The sequence below is a fragment of the Oncorhynchus clarkii genome, chromosome 9 (genome assembly GCF_045791955.1).
Source record: "Oncorhynchus clarkii lewisi isolate Uvic-CL-2024 chromosome 9, UVic_Ocla_1.0, whole genome shotgun sequence".
NCBI lineage: Eukaryota > Metazoa > Chordata > Actinopteri > Salmoniformes > Salmonidae > Oncorhynchus > Oncorhynchus clarkii.
The window spans coordinates 70,017,844-70,038,404 of NC_092155.1; the positions used below are offsets into that span (position 1 = coordinate 70,017,844).

General features: G+C 49.6%; 1 protein-coding gene across 2 annotated transcripts in view; it reads right to left on the minus strand.

Moving 5' to 3' along the window:
* Positions 1-20,561, minus strand: part of LOC139416867 (disco-interacting protein 2 homolog B-A-like) — a 91,591-nt gene that overhangs the window by 37,171 nt on the left and 33,859 nt on the right. For both annotated transcript variants that reach the window (XM_071166014.1, XM_071166013.1), the window contains exons 2-11: positions 16,373-16,444; positions 12,577-12,747; positions 11,308-11,433; positions 7,854-8,069; positions 7,440-7,586; positions 5,635-5,754; positions 3,555-3,752; positions 3,242-3,333; positions 2,635-2,745; positions 2,343-2,466 (exon numbers count right to left, since the gene is read on the minus strand). In XM_071166014.1, the coding sequence (XP_071022115.1) occupies positions 2,343-2,466; positions 2,635-2,745; positions 3,242-3,333; positions 3,555-3,752; positions 5,635-5,754; positions 7,440-7,586; positions 7,854-8,069; positions 11,308-11,433; positions 12,577-12,747; positions 16,373-16,444 (1,377 nt within the window). The remainder of the gene's footprint in view (positions 1-2,342; positions 2,467-2,634; positions 2,746-3,241; positions 3,334-3,554; positions 3,753-5,634; positions 5,755-7,439; positions 7,587-7,853; positions 8,070-11,307; positions 11,434-12,576; positions 12,748-16,372; positions 16,445-20,561) is intronic.

The following is a 20,561-nucleotide window of genomic DNA, read 5'->3' on the forward strand; positions in this document are numbered from 1 at the left end:
CCCACATGACGTCTACCTACCCACATGACGTCTACCTACCCACATGACCACGGACGTCTACCTACCCACATGACGTCTACCTACCCACATGACGTCTACCTACCCACATGACGTCTACCTACCCACATGACGTCTACCTACCCACATGACGTCTACCTACCCACATGACCACGGACGTCTACCTACCCACATGACCACGGACGTCTACCTACCCACATGACCACGGACGTCTACCTACCCACATGACCACGGACGTCTACCTACCCACATGACCACGGACGTCTACCTACCCACATGACCACGGACGTCTACCTACCCACATGACCACGGACGTCTACCTACCCACATGACCACGGACGTCTACCTACCCACATGACCACGGACGTCTACCTACCCACATGACCAAGGACGTCTACCTACCCACATGACCAAGGACGTCTACCTACCCACATGACCACGGACGTCTACCTACCCACATGACCAAGGACGTCTACCTACCCACATGACCACGGACGTCCACCTACCCACATGACGTCTACCTACCCACATGACCACGGACGTCTACCTACCCACATGACCACGGACGTCTACCTACCCACATGACCAAGGACGTCTACCTACCCACATGACCACGGACGTCTACCTATCCACATGACCACGGACGTCTACCTATCCACATGACGTCTACCTACCCACATGACCACGGACGTCTACCTACCCACATGACCACGGACGTCTACCTGCCCACATGACCACGGACGTCTACCTACCCACATGACCACGGACGTCTACCTACCCACATGACCACGGACGTCTACCTACCCACATGACCACGGACGTCCACCTACCCACATGACCACGGACGTCCACCTACCCACATGACCACGGACGTCCACCTACCCACATGACCACGGACGTCCACCTACCCACATGACCACGGACGTCCACCTACCCACATGACCACGGACGTCCACCTACCCACATGACCACGGACGTCCACCTACCCACATGACGTCTACCTACCCACATGACTACGGACGTCTACCTACCCACATGACGTCTACCTACCCACATGACCACGGACGTCCACCTACCCACATGACGTCTACCTACCCACATGACTACGGACGTCTACCTACCCACATGACGTCTACCTACCCACATGACCACGGACGTCTACCTACCCACATGACGTCTACCTACCCACATGACTACGGACGTCTACCTATCCACATGACGTCTACCTACCCACATGACCACGGACGTCTACCTACCCACATGACCACGGACGTCTACCTACCCACATGACCAAGGACGTCTACCTACCCACATGACCACTGACGTCTACCTACCCACATGACCACGGACGTCTACCTACCCACATGACCACGGACGTCTACCTACCCACATGACCAAGGACGTCTACCTACCCACATGACCAAGGACGTCTACCTACCCACATGACCACGGACGTCTACCTACCCACATGACCACGGACGTCTACCTACCCACATGACCAAGGACGTCTACCTAACCACATGACCAAGGACGTCTACCTACCCACATGACCACGGACGTCTACCTACCCACATGACCACGGACGTCCACCTACCCACATGACCACGGACGTCCACCTACCCACATGACCACGGACGTCCACCTACCCACATGACGTCTACCTACCCACATGACCACGGACGTCTACCTACCCACATGACCAAGGACGTCTACCTACCCACATGACCACGGACGTCCACCTACCCACATGACCACGGACGTCCACCTACCCACATGACTACGGACGTCTACCTACCCACATGACGTCTACCTACCCACATGACTACGGACGTCTACCTACCCACATGACGTCTACCTATCCACATGACCACAGACGTCCACCTACCCACATGACGTCTACCTACCCACATGACCACGGACGTCTACCTACCCACATGACCACGGACGTCTACCTACCCACATGACGTCTACCTACCCACATGACCACGGACGTCTACCTACCCACATGACCACGGACGTCTACCTACCCACATGACGTCTACCTACCCACATGACCACGGACGTCTACCTACCCACATGACCACGGACGTCTACCTACCCACATGACGTCTACCTACCCACATGACCACGGACGTCTACCTACCCACATGACCACGGACGTCTACCTACCCACATGACGTCTACCTACCCACATGACCACGGACGTCTACCTACCCACATGACCACGGACGTCTACCTACCCACATGACGTCTACCTATCCACATGACCACGGACGTCTACCTATCCACAATATAATGGACATCTACCAGCAATATGTGCTGACCTTTGAATTGCATGATCTCTCCCTGGGGAGTCTTGGGCAGTCCTTTAAGACAGATCTCACTGGTCAGGGCGAGGCCCACCCCACAGCTGCCCAATAGGAAGCCAATCTGCAGACTGCCTGCGTCCTGGGTTGTGAAACACAAATACAAGCATTTGAAAAGGACAAAGGAAAATCTAGATCATTACTTTCTAAATGCCACTGTATTTTGCTGTGTAATATCAAGGGATTGTATTATAGTTCATTAAATAGAATTTGAACCCAGATATGACTGAGTGGGTATTGAAGTCCATACCTGTCGGGACAGTGGCACCTCTATGGGGACAGGGATGACCTCTGCTAGGAGACAGCCATAGAAGGCCACCCAGAACATCGCAGGGTCAGTGTTAGGGTACACCAATGCCACCTAGGGGATAGAGAGTACAGTTTCAGACACAGTACAGCATCGCACAATGGCATTTTGGCATTTACTGGGATGACTCATGCACTAGAGGGAGCTCTGCAGAGTGGTCACAAGCTGGCACAGCCACAAAGCCATTAGATCTGATTTGAACCCTACCCTTAACCACACTGCTAACCCTAATGCCTAACCTTAAATTAAGAACAAAAAAAACAAATATTTGTTTTCATGAAATTTTACGATTTCGCCAATTTTGACTTTGCAACTGGCCCATCTAGCGTAAATCGCTCAGTTCTGCCTCCAAGGCAAGATTCATGACAATAAACGTCAACCCGCATCACAATGGGGAATATCTTATATTGTTTATTGTGTTGTCTGTGCATTGCATGGAGAAGACACAGATCATGTTTTTAAATAAACATCAATCAATCAATGTGGTATAGCGTGAAGGAGAGAAGAGTGGAGGAAGTTATCTGTGTGGCTGTGTGTTTTCACCATGTACCCTATCTCCAGGTCTCAGGACAGGTTCGTTCTTCGTGCCCAGTTTGTTTAACAGAGTGTAGGCCAGCTTCAGACTGCGGCTCCACAGTTTACCTGAGACAGAGAGAGAGAGCGAGAGAGAGAAGAGCAATTTCTCAGAGGAGACTATATGACCTCAGCTCTCCATAGATTGACTGAGAGGAGGGTGATCTTCTGAACTACAAAACATTAGTTATACACTAAAGAAGTCCAATCTGAGACTGTGGGTTAGCCTGAAATGTCTCCCTATTCCGTCATATAGGGAACCGCGTGCCATGTCAGACGGTGAGACCTACCGTACGTCAGCGTGTAGAGGGGTTTCCCGGTAACGTCCAGGGTGGTGAGAGCGGGGCTCTTGGCCTGTGAAGCCCCCCAACGTGCCAGGGCAGCCTGCAGGGCCGGGGGCCAGTTACTGACCACCCCCAGGGGCTCCCCCTTCACTGGGATGATCTGACGGCCCTCTGGCCTGGGGGTGTTGGGGTCCGGCTGGGGTACTATGGAGAGGGGAGAGTAGGAGAGTAGGAGAGGGGAGAGTAGGAGAGTAGGAGAGGGGAGAGTAGGAGAGGGGAGAGTAGGAGAGTAGGAGAGGGGAGAGTAGGAGTGTAGGAGAGTAGGAGAGTAGGAGAGGGGAGAGTAGGAGAGGGGAGAGTAGGAGAGTAGGAGAGTAGGAGAGGGGAGAGTAGGAGAGTAGGAGAGTAGGAGAGGGGAGAGTAGGAGAGGGGAGAGTAGGAGCGTAGGAGAGTGGAGAGTAGGAGAGTAGGAGAGGGGAGAGTAGGAGAGGGGAGAGTAGGAGAGTAGGAGAGTAGGAGAGGGGAGAGTAGGAGAGGGGAGAGTAGGAGAGGGGAGAGTAGGAGAGTAGGAGAGGGGAGAGTAGGAGAGGGGAGAGTAGGAGAGGGGAGAGTAGGAGAGGGGAGAGTAGGAGAGGGGAGAGTAGGAGAGTAGGAGAGGGGAGAGTAGGAGAGGGGAGAGTAGGAGAGTAGGAGAGGGGAGAGTAGGAGAGTAGGAGAGGGGAGAGTAGGAGAGGGGAGAGTAGGAGAGTAGGAGAGTAGGAGAGGGGAGAGTAGGAGAGTAGGAGAGTAGGAGAGGGGAGAGTAGGAGAGGGGAGAGTAGGAGAGGGGAGAGTAGGAGAGGGGAGAGTAGGAGAGTAGGAGAGTAGGAGAGTAGGAGAGGGGAGAGTAGGAGAGGGGAGAGTAGGAGAGTGGAGAGTAGGAGAGTAGGAGAGGGGAGAGTAGGAGAGGGGAGAGTAGGAGAGTAGGAGAGGGGAGAGTAGGAGAGTAGGAGAGTAGGAGAGGGGAGAGTAGGAGAGTAGGAGAGGGGAGAGTAGGAGAGGAAAGAGGGATGGAAGGAGGAGGAAAAGAATAAGGCATGGGAGAAGAAAATGGGGAAGGAAAGAGTATAAAAAAACAAGAGTAAAGTTGAGTTTTCTACTGGTTTAATGAAGACTAATAAAAGAGACAGATATCTACTTTCCACTTACTACATCATTTTCAGGAATATACTTTAAATATAAATATCAAAAGTACATGGAATTAATTGCTAAAATGTACTTAAGTATCATAAGTGAAAGTATAAATAATTTCAACTTCCTTATATTAAGTAAACCAGAAGGCTCAATTTTATTTATTTTATTTTTATTGACGGATAGCCAGGGGCAAACTCCAACACTCAGACACCATTTACAAACCAAGCGTTTGTGTTTAGTGAGTCCACCAGATCAGAGGCAGTAGGGACAACCAGGGATGTTCTCTGTTTAGTGAGTCCACCAGATCAGAGGCAGTAGGGACAACCAGGGATGTTCTCTGTTTAATGAGTCCACCAGATCAGAGGCAGTAGGGACAACCAGGGATGTTCTCTGTTTAGTGAGTCCACCAGATCAGAGGCAGTAGGGACAACCAGGGATGTTCTCTGTTTAGTGAGTCCACCAGATCAGAGGCAGTAGGGACAACCAGGGATGTTCTCTGTTTAATGAGTCCACCAGATCAGAGGCAGTAGGGACAACCAGGGATGTTCTCTGTTTAGTGAGTCCACCAGATCAGAGGCAGTAGGGACAACCAGGGATGTTCTCTGTTTAGTGAGTCCACCAGATCAGAGGCATTAGGGACAACCAGGGATGTTCTCTTGATAAGTGTGTGAATTGGACCATTTTCCTGTCAAAATGTAACAAGTACTTTGGGTGTCAGGGAAAATGTATGGAGTAAAAAGTATATTATTTTCTTTAGGAATGTAGTGAAGTAAAAATAAAAGTTGTCAAAAATATAAATAGTAAAGTACAGATACCACAAAAAAACTACTTAAGTAGTACTTTAAAGTACTTTTACACCTCTGGGAATGTTGGAATATTTTTTGAAGTACTGGAGTGGGTCCTTTGCATCTTACCCTCTACGATCTCCTCTGAGTCGTCCAGGAAGAAGTCACTGAGCGGAGGTCTCTTGGGCCGTTTCAGAGTGTTGAGTAGCTGCTGGATCTTAGTGGAAACACGGCTGTTCACTGGTACACCTGGACACGAAGGTAGAGGCAGGACAGAGGCAGGACCGAGGTAGAGGCAGGACAGAGGCAGGACCGAGGTTAGAGGCAGGAGGAAGGGAATTACACACATGATCATTGACAAGTGAGCATAGACACACACACTCAGTCACGATCATACAGAGACACAAACAACACAAGCATGCGCATAACTGCACACACACACACAGACTGAGTAAAGGGTCATCATGGTCTGTGCTTTGAAAGCAGCACAGGTAGATATAGTAGAACTAAACTTGGGGTCAAAAACAGAAGGGTATTTCTCTCTGTGAAGAGTAGACAAACAGACAGCACAGACGACTCCATCGCCCCTCCCCGGACATCTCCCCAGACCCCTCCCCAGACCCCTCCCCGGACATCTCCCCAGACATCTCCCCAGACATCTCCCCAGACATCTCCCCAGACATCTCCCCAGACATCTCCCCGGACATCTCCCCAGACCCCTCCCCGGACCCCTCCCCGGACCCCTCCCCGGACCCCTCCCCGGACATCTCCCCAGATCCCTCCCCGGACATCTCCCCAGACCCCTACCCAGACCCCTCCCCAGACCCCTCCCCGGACATCTCCCCAGATCCCTCCCCAGACATCTCCCCAGACATCTTCCCAGATCCCTCCCCAGACATCTCCCCAGACATCTCCCCAGACATCTCCCCAGACATCTCCCCAGACATCTCCCCAGACATCTCCCCGGACATCTCCCCAGACATCTCCCCAGACCCCTCCCGGACATCTCCCCAGACCCCTCCCGGACATCTCCCCAGACCCCTCCCCAGACCCCTCCCCAGACCCCTCCCCAGACCCCTCCCCAGACCCCTCCCCCTCACAGTTGGATTCATATGACCTTTTCTGTTTCCTTTTGTAATGAAAGACATGACACGTACGACAGAAAAACAGATCACCACAAAAACAAAAATAAATCTAGCATGTTAGCAGCATTCTCAACACAACTGGAATGAGGATGAGATTCATTTAATGTTGTTTTGTCAATGTACCATTATCTCTGAGAAAAAACAGATTACATTAATTTTAAAAAGTTCTGCAGTGTGTTGTACCAGCGTGATGCTGTTCTGCGGTGTGTTGTACCAGCGTGATGCTGTTCTGCGGTGTGTTGTACCAGCGTGATGCTGTTATGCGGTGTGTTGTACCAGCGTGATGCTGTTCTGCGGTGTGTTGTACCAGCGTGATGCTGTTCTGCGGTGTGTTGTACCAGCGTGATGCTGTTCTGCGGTGTGTTGTACCAGCGTGATGCTGTTCTGCGGTGTGTTGTACCAGCGTGATGCTGTTCTGCGGTGTGTTGTACCAGCGTGATGCTGTTCTGCGGTGTGTTGTACCAGCGTGATGCTGTTCTGCGGTGTGTTGTACCAGCGTGATGCTGTTCTGCGGTGTGTTGTACCAGCGTGATGCTGTTCTGCGGTTTTGTTGTACCAGCGTGATGCTGTTCTGCGGTGTGTTGTACCAGCGTGATGCTGTTCTGCAGTGTGTTGTACCAGCGTGATGCTGTTCTGCTGTGTGTTGTACCAGCGTGATGCTGTTCTGCAGTGTGTTGTACCAGCGTGATGCTGTTCTGCAGTGTGTTCTACAAGCGCGTCACTGTTCTGCAGTGTTTTATACAGTGTGTGTGTGTGTGTGTGTGTGTGTGTGTGTGTGTGCGCGCATACCGTCAGCGGTGGTATCCAGCATGCTGGTGCGGCTCTGTCCTCTGGGCATCCCCCTGGGCATAGCATTGGGGGGCAGGTCCACCCTAGAGTCCACCCTTGAACGCCTCTCAGGGGTTGAGGATGTCACGTCTGGGGGGACACTGTTCTCTGGAGGAAAGAGGTGGAGAGGGGAGTTAGACACACGGATGGTTGACTTTAGCTCTATTCTATAGGACACCTAAACCAGGTTAGTCGGTCATCCAAACCTGTGTATTTGCAGGATGTTAGACTTACAAATGGGTTTCTGTGTGGGTTAACCTATGCATGCGTGGCTGTGTTTGTCTTACCTACGCGTGTGTTCGTTTGTAGGGTGTGTGTCTTACCCATGCACGTGTGGGTTGTGTGTGTGTGTGTGTGTGTGTGTGTGTGTCGCACCTATGCGTGTGCTCGCCAGTATGTCAGCCAGCGCGGAAGTGGGGGTCTTATTCTCTCCGTGGGACAGGGTGGAGGAGGTGGAGGAGGAGGTGGAGGAGGAACTCTGCACTGAGCGGTTGATCCAGTAGTCTGGGCTCTGGAGACTCTGGACCAGCACTGCACTCAGAGCTGCCTGGCGACGCAGGGAACCCTCGTCCTCAGACGCTGACGATGTGTCTGACAGGGAGACAGAACCACATTTGTGATGTGTGGTGAGATTAGTTGCGCAAAATAGCTGCCGTGGCACCCCCCAGGTGTTTAGTTTAGTTTATTCATTCGACCATTTTAAAAAACAAGCACACATAAAACTTAAAGCCATACATGCACATGAATAAAATCATCAAGGATAACACAAAGTCTGGGACTTATTTCCATTGTGGTCCTCTTGAGACAAGATGAATAGGCAAGATGGAACACAGTATGGCAGTGAAATAATAAAACAAAAACAGAGAAGAAGAACATCTATCTCATCAAAAACAGAGAAGAAGAACATCTATCTCATCAAAAACAGAGAAGAAGAAGAACATCTATCTCATCAAAAACAGAGAAGAAGAAGAACATCTATCTCATCAAAAACAGAGAAGAAGAAGAACATCTATCTCATCAAAAACAGAGAAGAAGAACATCTATCTCATCAAAAACAGAGAAGAAGAACATCTATCTCATCAAAAACAGAGAAGAAGAACATCTATCTCATCAAAAACAGAGAAGAAGAACATCTATCTCATCAAAAACAGAGAAGAAGAACATCTATCTCATCAAAAACAGAGAAGAAGAACATCTATCTCATCAAAAACATAGAAGAAGAACATCTATCTCATCAAAAACAGAGAAGAAGAACATCTATCTCATCAAAAACAGAGAAGAAGAACATCTCCTCATTCCAGTTACATCATAGGGGTTATTCATATGGGCACAGAAGACATCAAATATATTTGAAGTTTATTTTTAGAACTGCCCAGAGAGGACATTGTTTTTATAGGCAGAGGCAACTCATTCCATTCTGAGGCTCCAGTATACTAGACAGTACCTTTCCCAGCATTACTCCTGAACCTGTATAAGCACACGTTAGCAACACCTGATCTGGTGCTGTGATTATGTGCATCCCTAACACGAGGAAAGTAATCACTTAGGTATCTGGGCGCAGGACCATAAATACTCCTGTACACCAAACCTAGTCTAATCTAGGACACCCTAGCCTCAACAGGCAGTCAGTTTAGTTCCAGAAAGCAGCTCCTGCCTATGTGACTACATGGACTCACCTTCAATACTGCCCTGATCAGCTTATTCTGGGCCATCTGGAGCTTCCCCTTCATAAGTCAAGATAAGCCCCCAAACCAGGAAGTACTAGCATAGCCAAAATGGCATTGAATGAGGGCAGTAGCTAGCACTTTCATGCAGTCCTTATCAAGCAGCTTGGATTTTCAAGCCAAAAACGTAGTCCTGTCATTAACCTTCCCTAGCACCTTATTGGCCATGCTCACACCTCCAAAGCTTCCATCAAGGATACATCCCAAGTAGCTAACAGAGGTAGTCAGCACCTCACCCCCTAACTACACTCTGATTTCAGACGACCTACACAATTTAGGTCTGGATCCAAAAATAATTGCAGAGATAGCGTATTGTCTCCAAGCCATTTGCTAATGTTAGTCAACTCTGTGCTAAGTATGCTCTCCAACATAGTTTTACATTTGTGAGACACCAGAAGTGTAGAGTCATCCGCATAAAGAAAAAAACACGGCAAGAACAAGCATCTTTCATATCATTAATATATAATAAAAACAGCAGAGGCCCAAGCACGCTCCCCTGCGGAACGCCACAACTCATTGGTTTGTGCCTGAGACAGTGAACCATTAACCTTTACTACTTGCTCCCTTCCTGATGAATAGGACTTTACCCAGCCTAGAGGGCTGCTGCTTAACCCCAGTGCCTCCAGTTTGAAGATTAGGAGACAGTGGTTAACTGTAGCAAAGGCCTTCTGTAGGTCAAGCAGTACCATTCCACACAGATTTCCCTCATCAATCTCTTTCCTGATGAAGTCAGTCAAGTAAAGTAGACATGAATCAGCGGAGTAGGTTTTTCTAAAAACCAGACTGAAAATCATACATTGGGTTACATTGTTAGTAAACAGTGGAACCCCTAGGTGGGTTACATTGTTAGTGAACGGGGAACAGTAGATCCCCCAGGTGGGTTACATTGTTAGTGAACGGGGAACAGTGGAACCCCCAGGTGGGTTACATTGTTAGTGAACGGGGAACAGTGGAACCCCCAGGTGGGTTACATTGTTAGTGAACAGGGAGCAGTGGATCCCCCAGGTGGGTTACATTGTTAGTGAACGGGGAACAGTGGAACCCCCAGGTGGGTTACATTGTTAGTGAACGGGGAACAGTGGAACCTCCTGTTGTAGGGTTAAAGCTGTGATAGCCCAACCCTGGTCCCGACAGGACGTGCAGGCTTTCTCCCGACTCACACCTAAACCAACTCATCAAAAGTTGTTACTGATCATCAAGACTGAGGACGCAGGTGTGTTAATGCTGGTCTGAAACTAAACCTTGAACTGTAGCTCTTCAGGACCAGGATTAGTTATCGACCACCACAGAGTACTACTCAAACATATGCCTAGGGATTGACCACCACAGAGTACTACTTAAACATATGCCTAGGGATCGACCACCACAGAGTACTACTCAAACATATACCTAGTTATCGACCACCACAGAGTACTACTCAAACATATACCTAGTTATCGACCACCAGAGTACTACTCAAACATATGCCTAGGGATCGACCACCACAGAGTACTACTCAAACATATACCTAGTTATCGACCACCACAGAGTACTACTCAAACATATACCTAGTTATCGACCACCACAGAGTACTACTCAAACATATGCCTAGGGATCGACCACCACAGAGTACCACTCAAACATATGCCTAGGGATCGACCACCACAGAGTACTACTCAAACATATACCTAGTTATCGACCACCACAGAGTACTACTCAAACATATACCTAGTTATCGACCCCCAAAGGGACTACTCAAACATATGCCTAGGGATCGACCACCACAGAGTACTACTCAAACATATGCCTAGGGATCGACCACCACAGAGTACTACTCAAACATATACCTAGTTATCGACCACCACAGAGTACTACTCAAACATATACCTAGTTATCGACCACCACAGAGTACTACTTAAACATATGCCTAGGGTTGAACAACTCCGGTAACTTTCCCAAAACTACATGGTTTCCCCAAAACTCCTGGTTGGAGGATTCCCAGATTTCTTGCTTATTACCTTGAAATTCCAGGAATCTTCCAAACCAGGATATCTGGAACATTTTGGGAAAGTTTGTGGAATTTTGAAATCCTACATAGAACATAGTTTCAACTCTATGATAGTGACCTGGAGGGGTGCAGTCTTCTGCGGGTGACTGGACGAAGGCTGAGCGGCGCTTGGTGGGCATGGGCAGTGCCATCTTCTCCTCCTTGTGTTTGGCCAACGCTGCCTGTACTGCCTCCGTGTGGATATCTGACAGAGAGAGAGAGACAAAATGAGAACAGGAACAAGAGATTAGAAAGAGAGGACAGACAGACAGAAAAACAAGGATGGAGGAAAGGAAGAGCAGGACAGACACTGCACCAACTATTATCCACTAGACTCCTTGGTCACAATCAGAACCAAGCACAATCTCTAAGCCAGGCACCAGCCCCCACACACTCCTACTGTGATGCCATGCATGATGGTAGAGATCTGCGTGCATGTGTGGGTCCAGTGTGTTTAGTGTGTCTATGTCCAGTGTGTTCAGAGGTGTATGTGTTCAGTGTGTGCGTGTGTTCAGTCTGTTCAGTGTGCGTGTGTCCAGTATGTGTGTGTTCAGTGTTATCAGCATCTGTGTGTCCTGTGTGTGTCAGTGTGTGTTCAGTGTGCGTGTGTGTGAGCGCGTGTGTGTTCAGTGTGAGTGTGTGTGTGTTCAGCATGTGTGTGTGTTCGGCGTGTGTGTGTGTGTGTGTGTGTTCAGCGTGTGTGTGTGTGTGTTCAGCGTGTGTGTGTGTGTGTAGTGTGTGTGTAGCGTGTGTGTTCAGCGTGTGTGTGTGTAGCATGTGTGTGTGTGTTCAGCATGTGTGTGTGTAGCGTGTGTGTGTGTGTAGCGTGTGTGTGTGTGTAGCGTGTGTGTGTGTGTAGCGTGTGTGTGTGTGTAGCGTGTGTGTGTGTGTGTAGCGTGTGTGTGTGTGTGTGTTCAGCGTGTGTTAGGCGTGTGTGTTCAGTGTGTGCATTCCTTATTCAGTCTCCTTGGCGTGTAAACATCCTTGTTGTTGTTGGATGTCATTTCCTCTGTACACTATGGATCGTTTCCTGCTTAATGAATAGCCAGTTTTCTGAATCGGAATATGTTTCAAGTTTTCTCACGTGCACAAGTACAGTAAAATGCCTTTCTTGCTCTAAACCCAACAAGACAGTAATCAATATCCATGTAGATCTAAAAAATAACATGAAGTAGAACAAAAACACATAAATAAAAGATAAGAAATAAGAAGAACAGAATAAGTAAGTAAACAGGGTCAGTTCCAGAACCATTTTTACAATGTGCAGGGATACTGGAGTGATGGAGGTAGATACAGTGAGCTCCAAAAGGGTTGTATGAATGTACAATGTGTGTATGTCTCTGTGTACCTGATCTGTAACGGTCGTCCCTGGTCCCACCGCTGCGGTTTCTGCGCCCCCCAGAGGAAGACGAGGGGCCAGGGGCCTCAGGACTGGCAGGGCTACAGTCACGGCTGGGTTCACCACTGGATGGGCCAGAGGACGCCTGCTGCTGGATGTCTGGGAGAGCCAGTACCACACCTGGACAGAGAGAGAGGATGGTCAGCACCTGGCTCTAACACACACAAACACACACACACACACACACACACACACACACACGGAGATGAAAGCTCCGAGGCGCAGACAGAACAAGCAGGAGGTGACCTTTCAGGTTCAAAGCATTCAAATGCCAGCTCTGACAACCAGAGCACATCGCCAACGTTCCACATCGCCAACGTTCCACATCGCCAACGTTCCACATCGCCAACGTTCCACATCGCCAACGTTCCATACGGAAGCAACATCAGATGGTGCCACACCTTGAGAAACTTGGGATTTTCCTGGAGTCATTTTCCAGGTAGTTAAGCAACCGTTTGATATGTAATGCACTAGAGCAGGGTTCCCCAGTAGACAGGAGTTTATTTGGCCACACCACAAATTGACACACAGTGGACATGGTCATCCTCCAGTGGTAGTCTGTTGGCTGACTCAGGGCTTTCCATGGACATCCTCCAGTGGTAGTCTGTTGGCTGACTCAGGGCTTTCCATGGACATCCTCCAGTGGTAGTCTGTTGGCTGACTCAGGGCTTTCCATGGACATCCTCCAGTGGTAGTCTGTTGGCTGACTCAGGGCTTTTCATGGACATCCTCCAGTGGTAGTCTGTTGGCTGACTCAGGGCTTTCCATGGGCACTGACTGGAACTGACCCGATTAGAGCAAGAGGGGTAACAATGGTACGCTACACCCCAGCTAGTGACTAACTACCATACCTAGAAATTTGAAGTTTGAAGTGAATGGTGTTCAAGGAACACTAGGCTAGTTGCATTTAATACATGTTTGAGTTTGTCATTGTAAACAATAATTTGTTCTTAACGGACTTGCCTAGTTAAATAACGGTTAAAATATAAAAGGTTAGAGTAATGATGACGCTGTTACTTCATCCACCACCAGAGTGCAGCAGAGAGCCATGAATGCTCCCATCGCCACTGGAACAGACAGAGGGAGGTCGAAAAGATTTGGGAAAACAATCACGTCCACTGTCACCTTAATGGATGGGGGGGGGGGGGGGGGTCAGTACAGTTAGGCCTACACACTATTTGTGGAACAGTTTTGGTTTCTGTGTGCATTCTTTCCCCATAAAAATGACTTTTAAGTCTTTATTGAAGACTCACCTCTTCAGTGGGTCATATGATTGAGTGTAGCCTGGCCCACGAGTGTGAAGGTGAACGGAAAGGCACTGGAGCAACGAACCGCCCTTGCTGTCTCTGCCTGGCAGGTTCCCCTCTCTCCACTGGGATTCTCTGCCTCAAACCCTATCACAGGGTCTGAGTCACTGGCTTACTGGTGCTCTTCCATGCCGTCCCTAGGAGGGGTGCGTCACTTGAGTGGGTTGAGTCACTGACGTGATCTTCCTGTCTGGGTTGGTTTGTCACAACCTTGGGTTGTGCCGTGGCGGAGATCTTTGTGGGCTATACTCAGCCTTGTCTCAGGATGGTAAGTTGGTGGTTGAAGATATCCCTCCAGTGGTGTGGGGGCTGTCCTTTGGCAAAGTGGGTGGGGTTATATCCTGCCTGTTTGGCAATGTCCGGGGGCATCGTCGGATGGGGCCACAGTGTCTCCTGACCCCTCCTGTCTCAGCCTCCAGTATTTATGCTGCAGTAATTTATGTGTCGGCGGGCTAGGGTCAGTCTGTTATATCTAGAGTATTTCTCCTGTCTTATCCGGTGTGCTGTGTGAATGCTCTCTAATTCTCTCTCGGAGGACCTGAGCCCTAGGACCATGCCTCAGGACTACCAGACCCGATGACTCCTTCCTGTCCCCAGTCCACATGGCCGAGCTGCTGCTCCAGTTTCAACTGTTCTGCCTGCGGCCTGACCTGTTCACCGGATGTGCTACCTGTCCCAGACCTGCTGTTTTCAACTCTCTAAAGACAGCAGGTGCGGTAGAGATACTCTATACTCTCTCGATCGGCTATGAAAAACCAACAGACATTTACTCCTGAGGTGCTGACCTGTTGCCCCCTCTACAACCACTGTGATTATTATTATTTGACCCTGCTGGTAATCTAATCTTGGCCATGTTCTGTTATAATCTCCACACGGCACAGCCAGAAGAGGACTGGCCACCCCTCAAAGCCTGGATCCTCTCCAGGCTTCTTCCTAGGTTTTGGCCTTTCTAGGGTTTTTTTCCTAGCCACTGTGCTTCTACACCTGCATTGCTTGCTGTTTGGGGTTTTAGGCTGGGTTTCTGTACAGCACTTTGAGATATCAGCTGACATTTTTTACCTTTATTTAACTAGGCAAGTCAGTTAAGAACAAATTCTTATTTTCAATGACAGCCTAGTGGGTTAACTGCCTGTTCAGGGGCAGAATGGCAGATTTGTACCTTGTCAGCTCGGGGGTTTGAACTTGCAACCTTCCGGTTACTAGTCCAACGCTCTAACCACTAGGCTACCCTGCCGCCCCCGACATAAGAAGGGCTTTATAAATACATTTGATTTGACTTGTTGGTGCAAAACTGACATAGTTGATGAGCTTGGTCATTGCCGTCAGTTCAATTGAAAAGGCATGTGTTGGAGTCTGGGTTTAGGCTGAAAACTCTATGCTTCTATGTCACCTGCCCCAGTAAGGAGACGTGGATTATAAATGTCAAGAGGAGTCAGAGTAGAAGGAAGGGAGAAGAGGAGAAGGAATAGGAGAAGGAAGAGGGAACATGAGAAGTAGAGAGAAGAGAAGGAAGAGGAGAGAGAAGGAGAAGGAAGAGGAGAAGTAGAGAGAAGAGGAGAAGGAGAGAAGAGGAGAAAGAAGTGAAGTAGAGAGAAGGAGAAGTAGAGAGAAGAAGGAAGAGGAGAAAGAGGAGAGAGAAGGAGAAGGAAGAGGAGAGAGAAGGAGAAGGAAGAGGAGAGAGAAGAGAAGAAGTAGAGAGAAGAGGAGAAGTAGAGAGAAGGAGAAGTAGAGAGAAGAAGGAAGAGGAGAAAGAAGAGGAGAAGTAGAGAGAAGAAGAGAGAAGGAAGAGGAGAAGTAGAGAGAAGAAGGAAGAGGAGAAAGAAGAGGAGGAAGAGGAGAGAGAAGAAAGAGAAGGAAGAGGAGAGAGAAGAGAAGAAGTAGAGAGAAGAGGAGAGTAGAGAGAAGAAGAGAGAAGGAAGAGGAGAAGTAGAGAGAAGAGGAGAGAGAAGAAGAGAGAAGGAAGAGGAGAAGTAGAGAGAAGAGGAAGAGGAGAAAGAAGAGAAGTCGAGAGAAGAAGTAGAGAGAAGAAGGAAGAGGAGAGAAGAGGAGAAGTCGAGAGAGGAAGAGGAGAGAAGAGGAGAAGTCGAGAGAAGAAGTAGAGAGAAGGAAGAGGAGAAGTCGAGAGAAGAAGTAGAGAGAAGAAGGAAGAGGAGAAAGAAGAGGAGAAGTCGAGAGAAGAAGTAGAGAGAAGAAGGAAGAGGAGAGAAGAGAAGTGAAAGATGAGAAGGGGAAGGAATAAGACGGAAAGTATAAGAGATGGATAAACTACAAACTGGTGATCTGAGGGAGGAGGAGGAATATGAAAGGAGAAAGAAATGTGTCTTACTGGTGATCTGAGGGAGGAAGAGGAAGATGAAAGGAGAAAGAAGAAATGTGTCTTACTGGTGATCTGAGGGAGGAAGAGGAAGATGAAAGGAGAAAGAAGAAATGTGTCTTACTGGTGATCTGAGGGAGGAAGGGGCCCAGCAGCTTGGCTCGTTTCTTCTCATAGCCCTTCTGTGTGATGTCACCTAGCAGAGAAGAAGAGAAGAAGATACACACACGTTAGTCAGTCACCACATTAACACTACAAACAAGACACACAGTCACCAGTCAGTCACCACATTAACACTACTATCAATCAACAAGACACACAGTCACCACATTAACACTACTATCAATCAACAAGACACACAGTCACCACATTAACATCAATCAACAAGACACACAGTCACCAGTCAGTCATCACATTAACATCAATCAACAAGACACACAGTCACCAGTCAGTCACCACATTAACACTACTATCAATCAACAAGACACACAGTCACCAGTCAGTCACCACATTAACATCAATCAACAAGACACACAGTCACCAGTCAGTCACCACATTAACATCAATCAACAAGACACACAGTCACCAGTCAGTCATCACATTAACATCAATCAACAAGACACACAGTCACCAGTCAGTCACCACATTAACACTACTATCAATCAACAAGACACACAGTCACCAGTCAGTCATCACATTAACATCAATCAACAAGACACACAGTCACCAGTCAGTCATCACATTAACATCAATCAACAAGACACACAGTCACCAGTCAGTCACCACACTAACATCAATCAACAAGACACACAGTCACCAGTCAGTCACCACATTAACATCAATCAACAAGACACACAGTCACCAGTCAGTCACCACATTAACATCAATCAACAAGACACACAGTCACCAGTCAGTCACCACATTAACACTAACATCAATCAACAAGACACACAGTCACCACATTAACACTAACATCAATCAACAAGACACACAGTCACCAGTCAGTCATCACATTAACATCAATCAACAAGACACACAGTCACCAGTCAGTCATCACATTAACATCAATCAACAAGACACACAGTCACCAGTCAGTCACCACATTAACACTACTATCAATCAACAAGACAGTCACCACACTAACACTACCATCAATCAACAAGACACACAGTCACCACATTAACACTAACATCAATCAACAAGACACACAGTCACCAGTCAGTCACCACATTAACATCAATCAACAAGACACACAGTCACCAGTCAGTCATCACACTACCATCAATCAACAAGACACAGTCACCACACTAACACTACCATCAATCAACAAGACAGTCACCACACTAACATCAATCAAGACATAGGACCTGGAGACGACCTAGACAGAACACCAACTCTAAAGTCTGTCTAGTCATCACACTCCCCCTGTATTGTTCCTGCTTCATTGACAGGGATAGACATGAAATGAGAAGGGAGACAGAGGACATCATGTATAGAAGTGTGGGGACCGGGAATCCACCCCACGGGGGGACCGGGAATCCACCCCACGTAGGGACCGGGAATCCATCCCACGTAGGGACCGGGAATCCACCCCACGGGGGGACCGGGAATCCACCCCATGGGGGGACCGGGAATCCACCCCACGGGGGGACCGGGAATCCACCCCACGTAGGCGGGGGACTGCACCCCACGGGGGGACCGGGAATCCACCCCACGTAGGCGGGGGACTGCACCCCACGGGGGGACCGGGAATCCACCCCACGTAGGCGGGGGACTGCACCCCACGTGGGGACCGGGAATCCACCCCACGTAGGCGGGGGACTGCACCCCACGTAGGGACTGTGAATCCACCCCACGTAGGCGGGGGACTGCACCCCACGTAGGGACTGTGAATCCACCCCACGTAGGCAGGGGACTGCACCCCACGTAGGCAGGGGACTGCACCCCACGTAGGCAGGGGACTGCACCCCACGTAGGCAGGGGACTGCACCCCACATAGGCAGGGGACTGCACCCCACATAGGCAGGGGACTGCACCCCACATAGGCAGGGGACTGCACCCCACATAGGCAGGGGACTGCATCCCACATAGGCAAGGGACTGCATAGGTACCTAGAGCAGTGACTATAACCACTGGACCAAACTCAGGCATCATAATACACTTCTGAAACCTTCCAGGGGATGTGCGGTCAGCTTTGGGGGTTTGGCCCCGAACAACACTCCCACTACTGCACAGAGTAAATCCACACATTCCCTAAACTCCCCCAAAAACCACACACACATATCCCCTTGTGTGACCAGCGATAGCATCACAGGGAGCGATAGGAGTGGGGTAAGTCGAAAGGCTTGCACACATTGCACCAAACACCCACCCCCCACATGAGAAAAAGTGGCCCCTCAAAGCCAACAAGTGCCTGCCCCCCGGTGTCAGGCAGCTCAGAATAGAGGAAGATAAACATGTGATGAGAGAGACGTGTTGGTCAGGGAAGTGAGAGAGAACATAACACAGTGTTTCAAATAACAATGGAAAGAGAGATAGAGATGGAGAGGGACAGGATAGAGGGGAGGAGGAGAGGGAGGGGGGAAGGGGGAGAGGGACAGGATAGAGGGGAGGAGGAGAGGGACAGGATAGAGGGGGAAGGGGACAGGATAGGGGGGAAGGGGAGAGGGAGGGGGGAAGGGGGAGAGGGACAGGATAGAGGGGAGGAGGAGAGAGAAGGGGAGGAGGAGGGGGACAGGATAGAGGGGGAGGGAGGAGAGGGAGGAGGAGGAGGAGAGGGACAGGATAGAGGGGGAGGAGGGAGGGGGAGGAGGAGAGGGACAGGATAGAGGGGAGGAGGAGAGGGACAGGATAGAGGGGGAGGGAGGAGAGCGAGGGGGGAGGAGGAGGGGGACGGGATAGAGGGGGAGGGAGGAGAGGGAGGGGGAGGAGGAGAGGGACAGGATAGAGGGGGAGGAGGGAGGGGGAGGAGGAGAGGGGGAGGATAGAGGGGGAGGGAGGAGAGGGAGGAGGAGAGGGTCAGGATGGGGAGGGAGGAGAGGGAGGGGGGAGGAGGAGAGGGACAGGATAGAGGGGGAGGAGGAGAGGGACAGGATAGAGGGGGAGGGAGGAGAGGGACAGGATAGAGGGGGGAGTCGAACAGTCTACTCCAACCAAATGGAGAGGCCTTAGAAGCTGCCTCCAGCTGTACAAAAGGTAATTAAAATACAGTACCCTGTGTATGTAAAGAATGATAAAACACGAAAAGAGCACAAAATGAAGCTTCTTATGGAAAATCAAGAGACACTTTTTGCTGACTATAATAAAAATGGGAACATCAGCAACCTCATCTTCCACACAGACCATCCCTGGCTATATTAGCACACTACCGAGGGGTGGAAACTCAGGATACTAGACAACGAGGACTCTGAGTCAGCTAATATAAATCTCTGTAAGTCAGGAACAGTATTGGTACAAGGCAACCCCAAACAGTTTCTGCGGGACTTTCACCTAATCAAAGAATTAGCTCAGCAGGAGAAGCTCTCCCTTGAGAAAGATACCCCAGCCCGAGCAGGTCAGACCAGACCCCACAGACAAGCAACCCCAAGCGGAAAGTCAACCTCCCCGTACGTACAGAGTACTAACCCCTCATTGAAATGAAGAATACATTAACCCAGCTAATGGTAAGGCAGGTGGAGCTGGAAGGGCAGGTGATTACACCCCAGTCAGCCCAGACAAGTCCAGCACAACAACACCCCCTTAACTCGACCTGGAGAGCTGGAGGTGGAGAGAGACATATCTGCACTCCAGACTGTGGCGAGCCAACTTCAACAGGAAAAAATAGCAGGAGAAGAACAGAGCACTAGAGGAGAGGATCCGACTGCTGGAGGAGAGGGTGAGGGGGATGGCGTGTGACAGAGAACAACCCACTAGAGAGGTGGGCAGCCCCACAGAGAAGCTGGCAGAACAAGCCCACCTCAGCTTCCGACAAAAGTCTCGACACCACAGCAGAATAGTACAACCCAGACCCTGACCACGCAAACATCACAGCAGAATAGACAAATGAAGAACCCCAAGCCCAGGGGATCTTCACCCCCTCTGAGCTACCCCCCCCCCCCCCCCCCCCGACAACCCCTAGACCTTCTGTCTGAGGACCTACTAGGTTCACCCAGCCACATAATGATACACCCAGCGCACCCTAGACCTTCTGTCTGAGGACCAACTAGGGTCACCCAGCCACATAATAATAAACACAGGCACAAACCACCTGAGAACACAGCATTAAAGGGTGGCCGTAGCACTCAAGGGAGTGATTGAAAAAGCTTCTCCTGAGC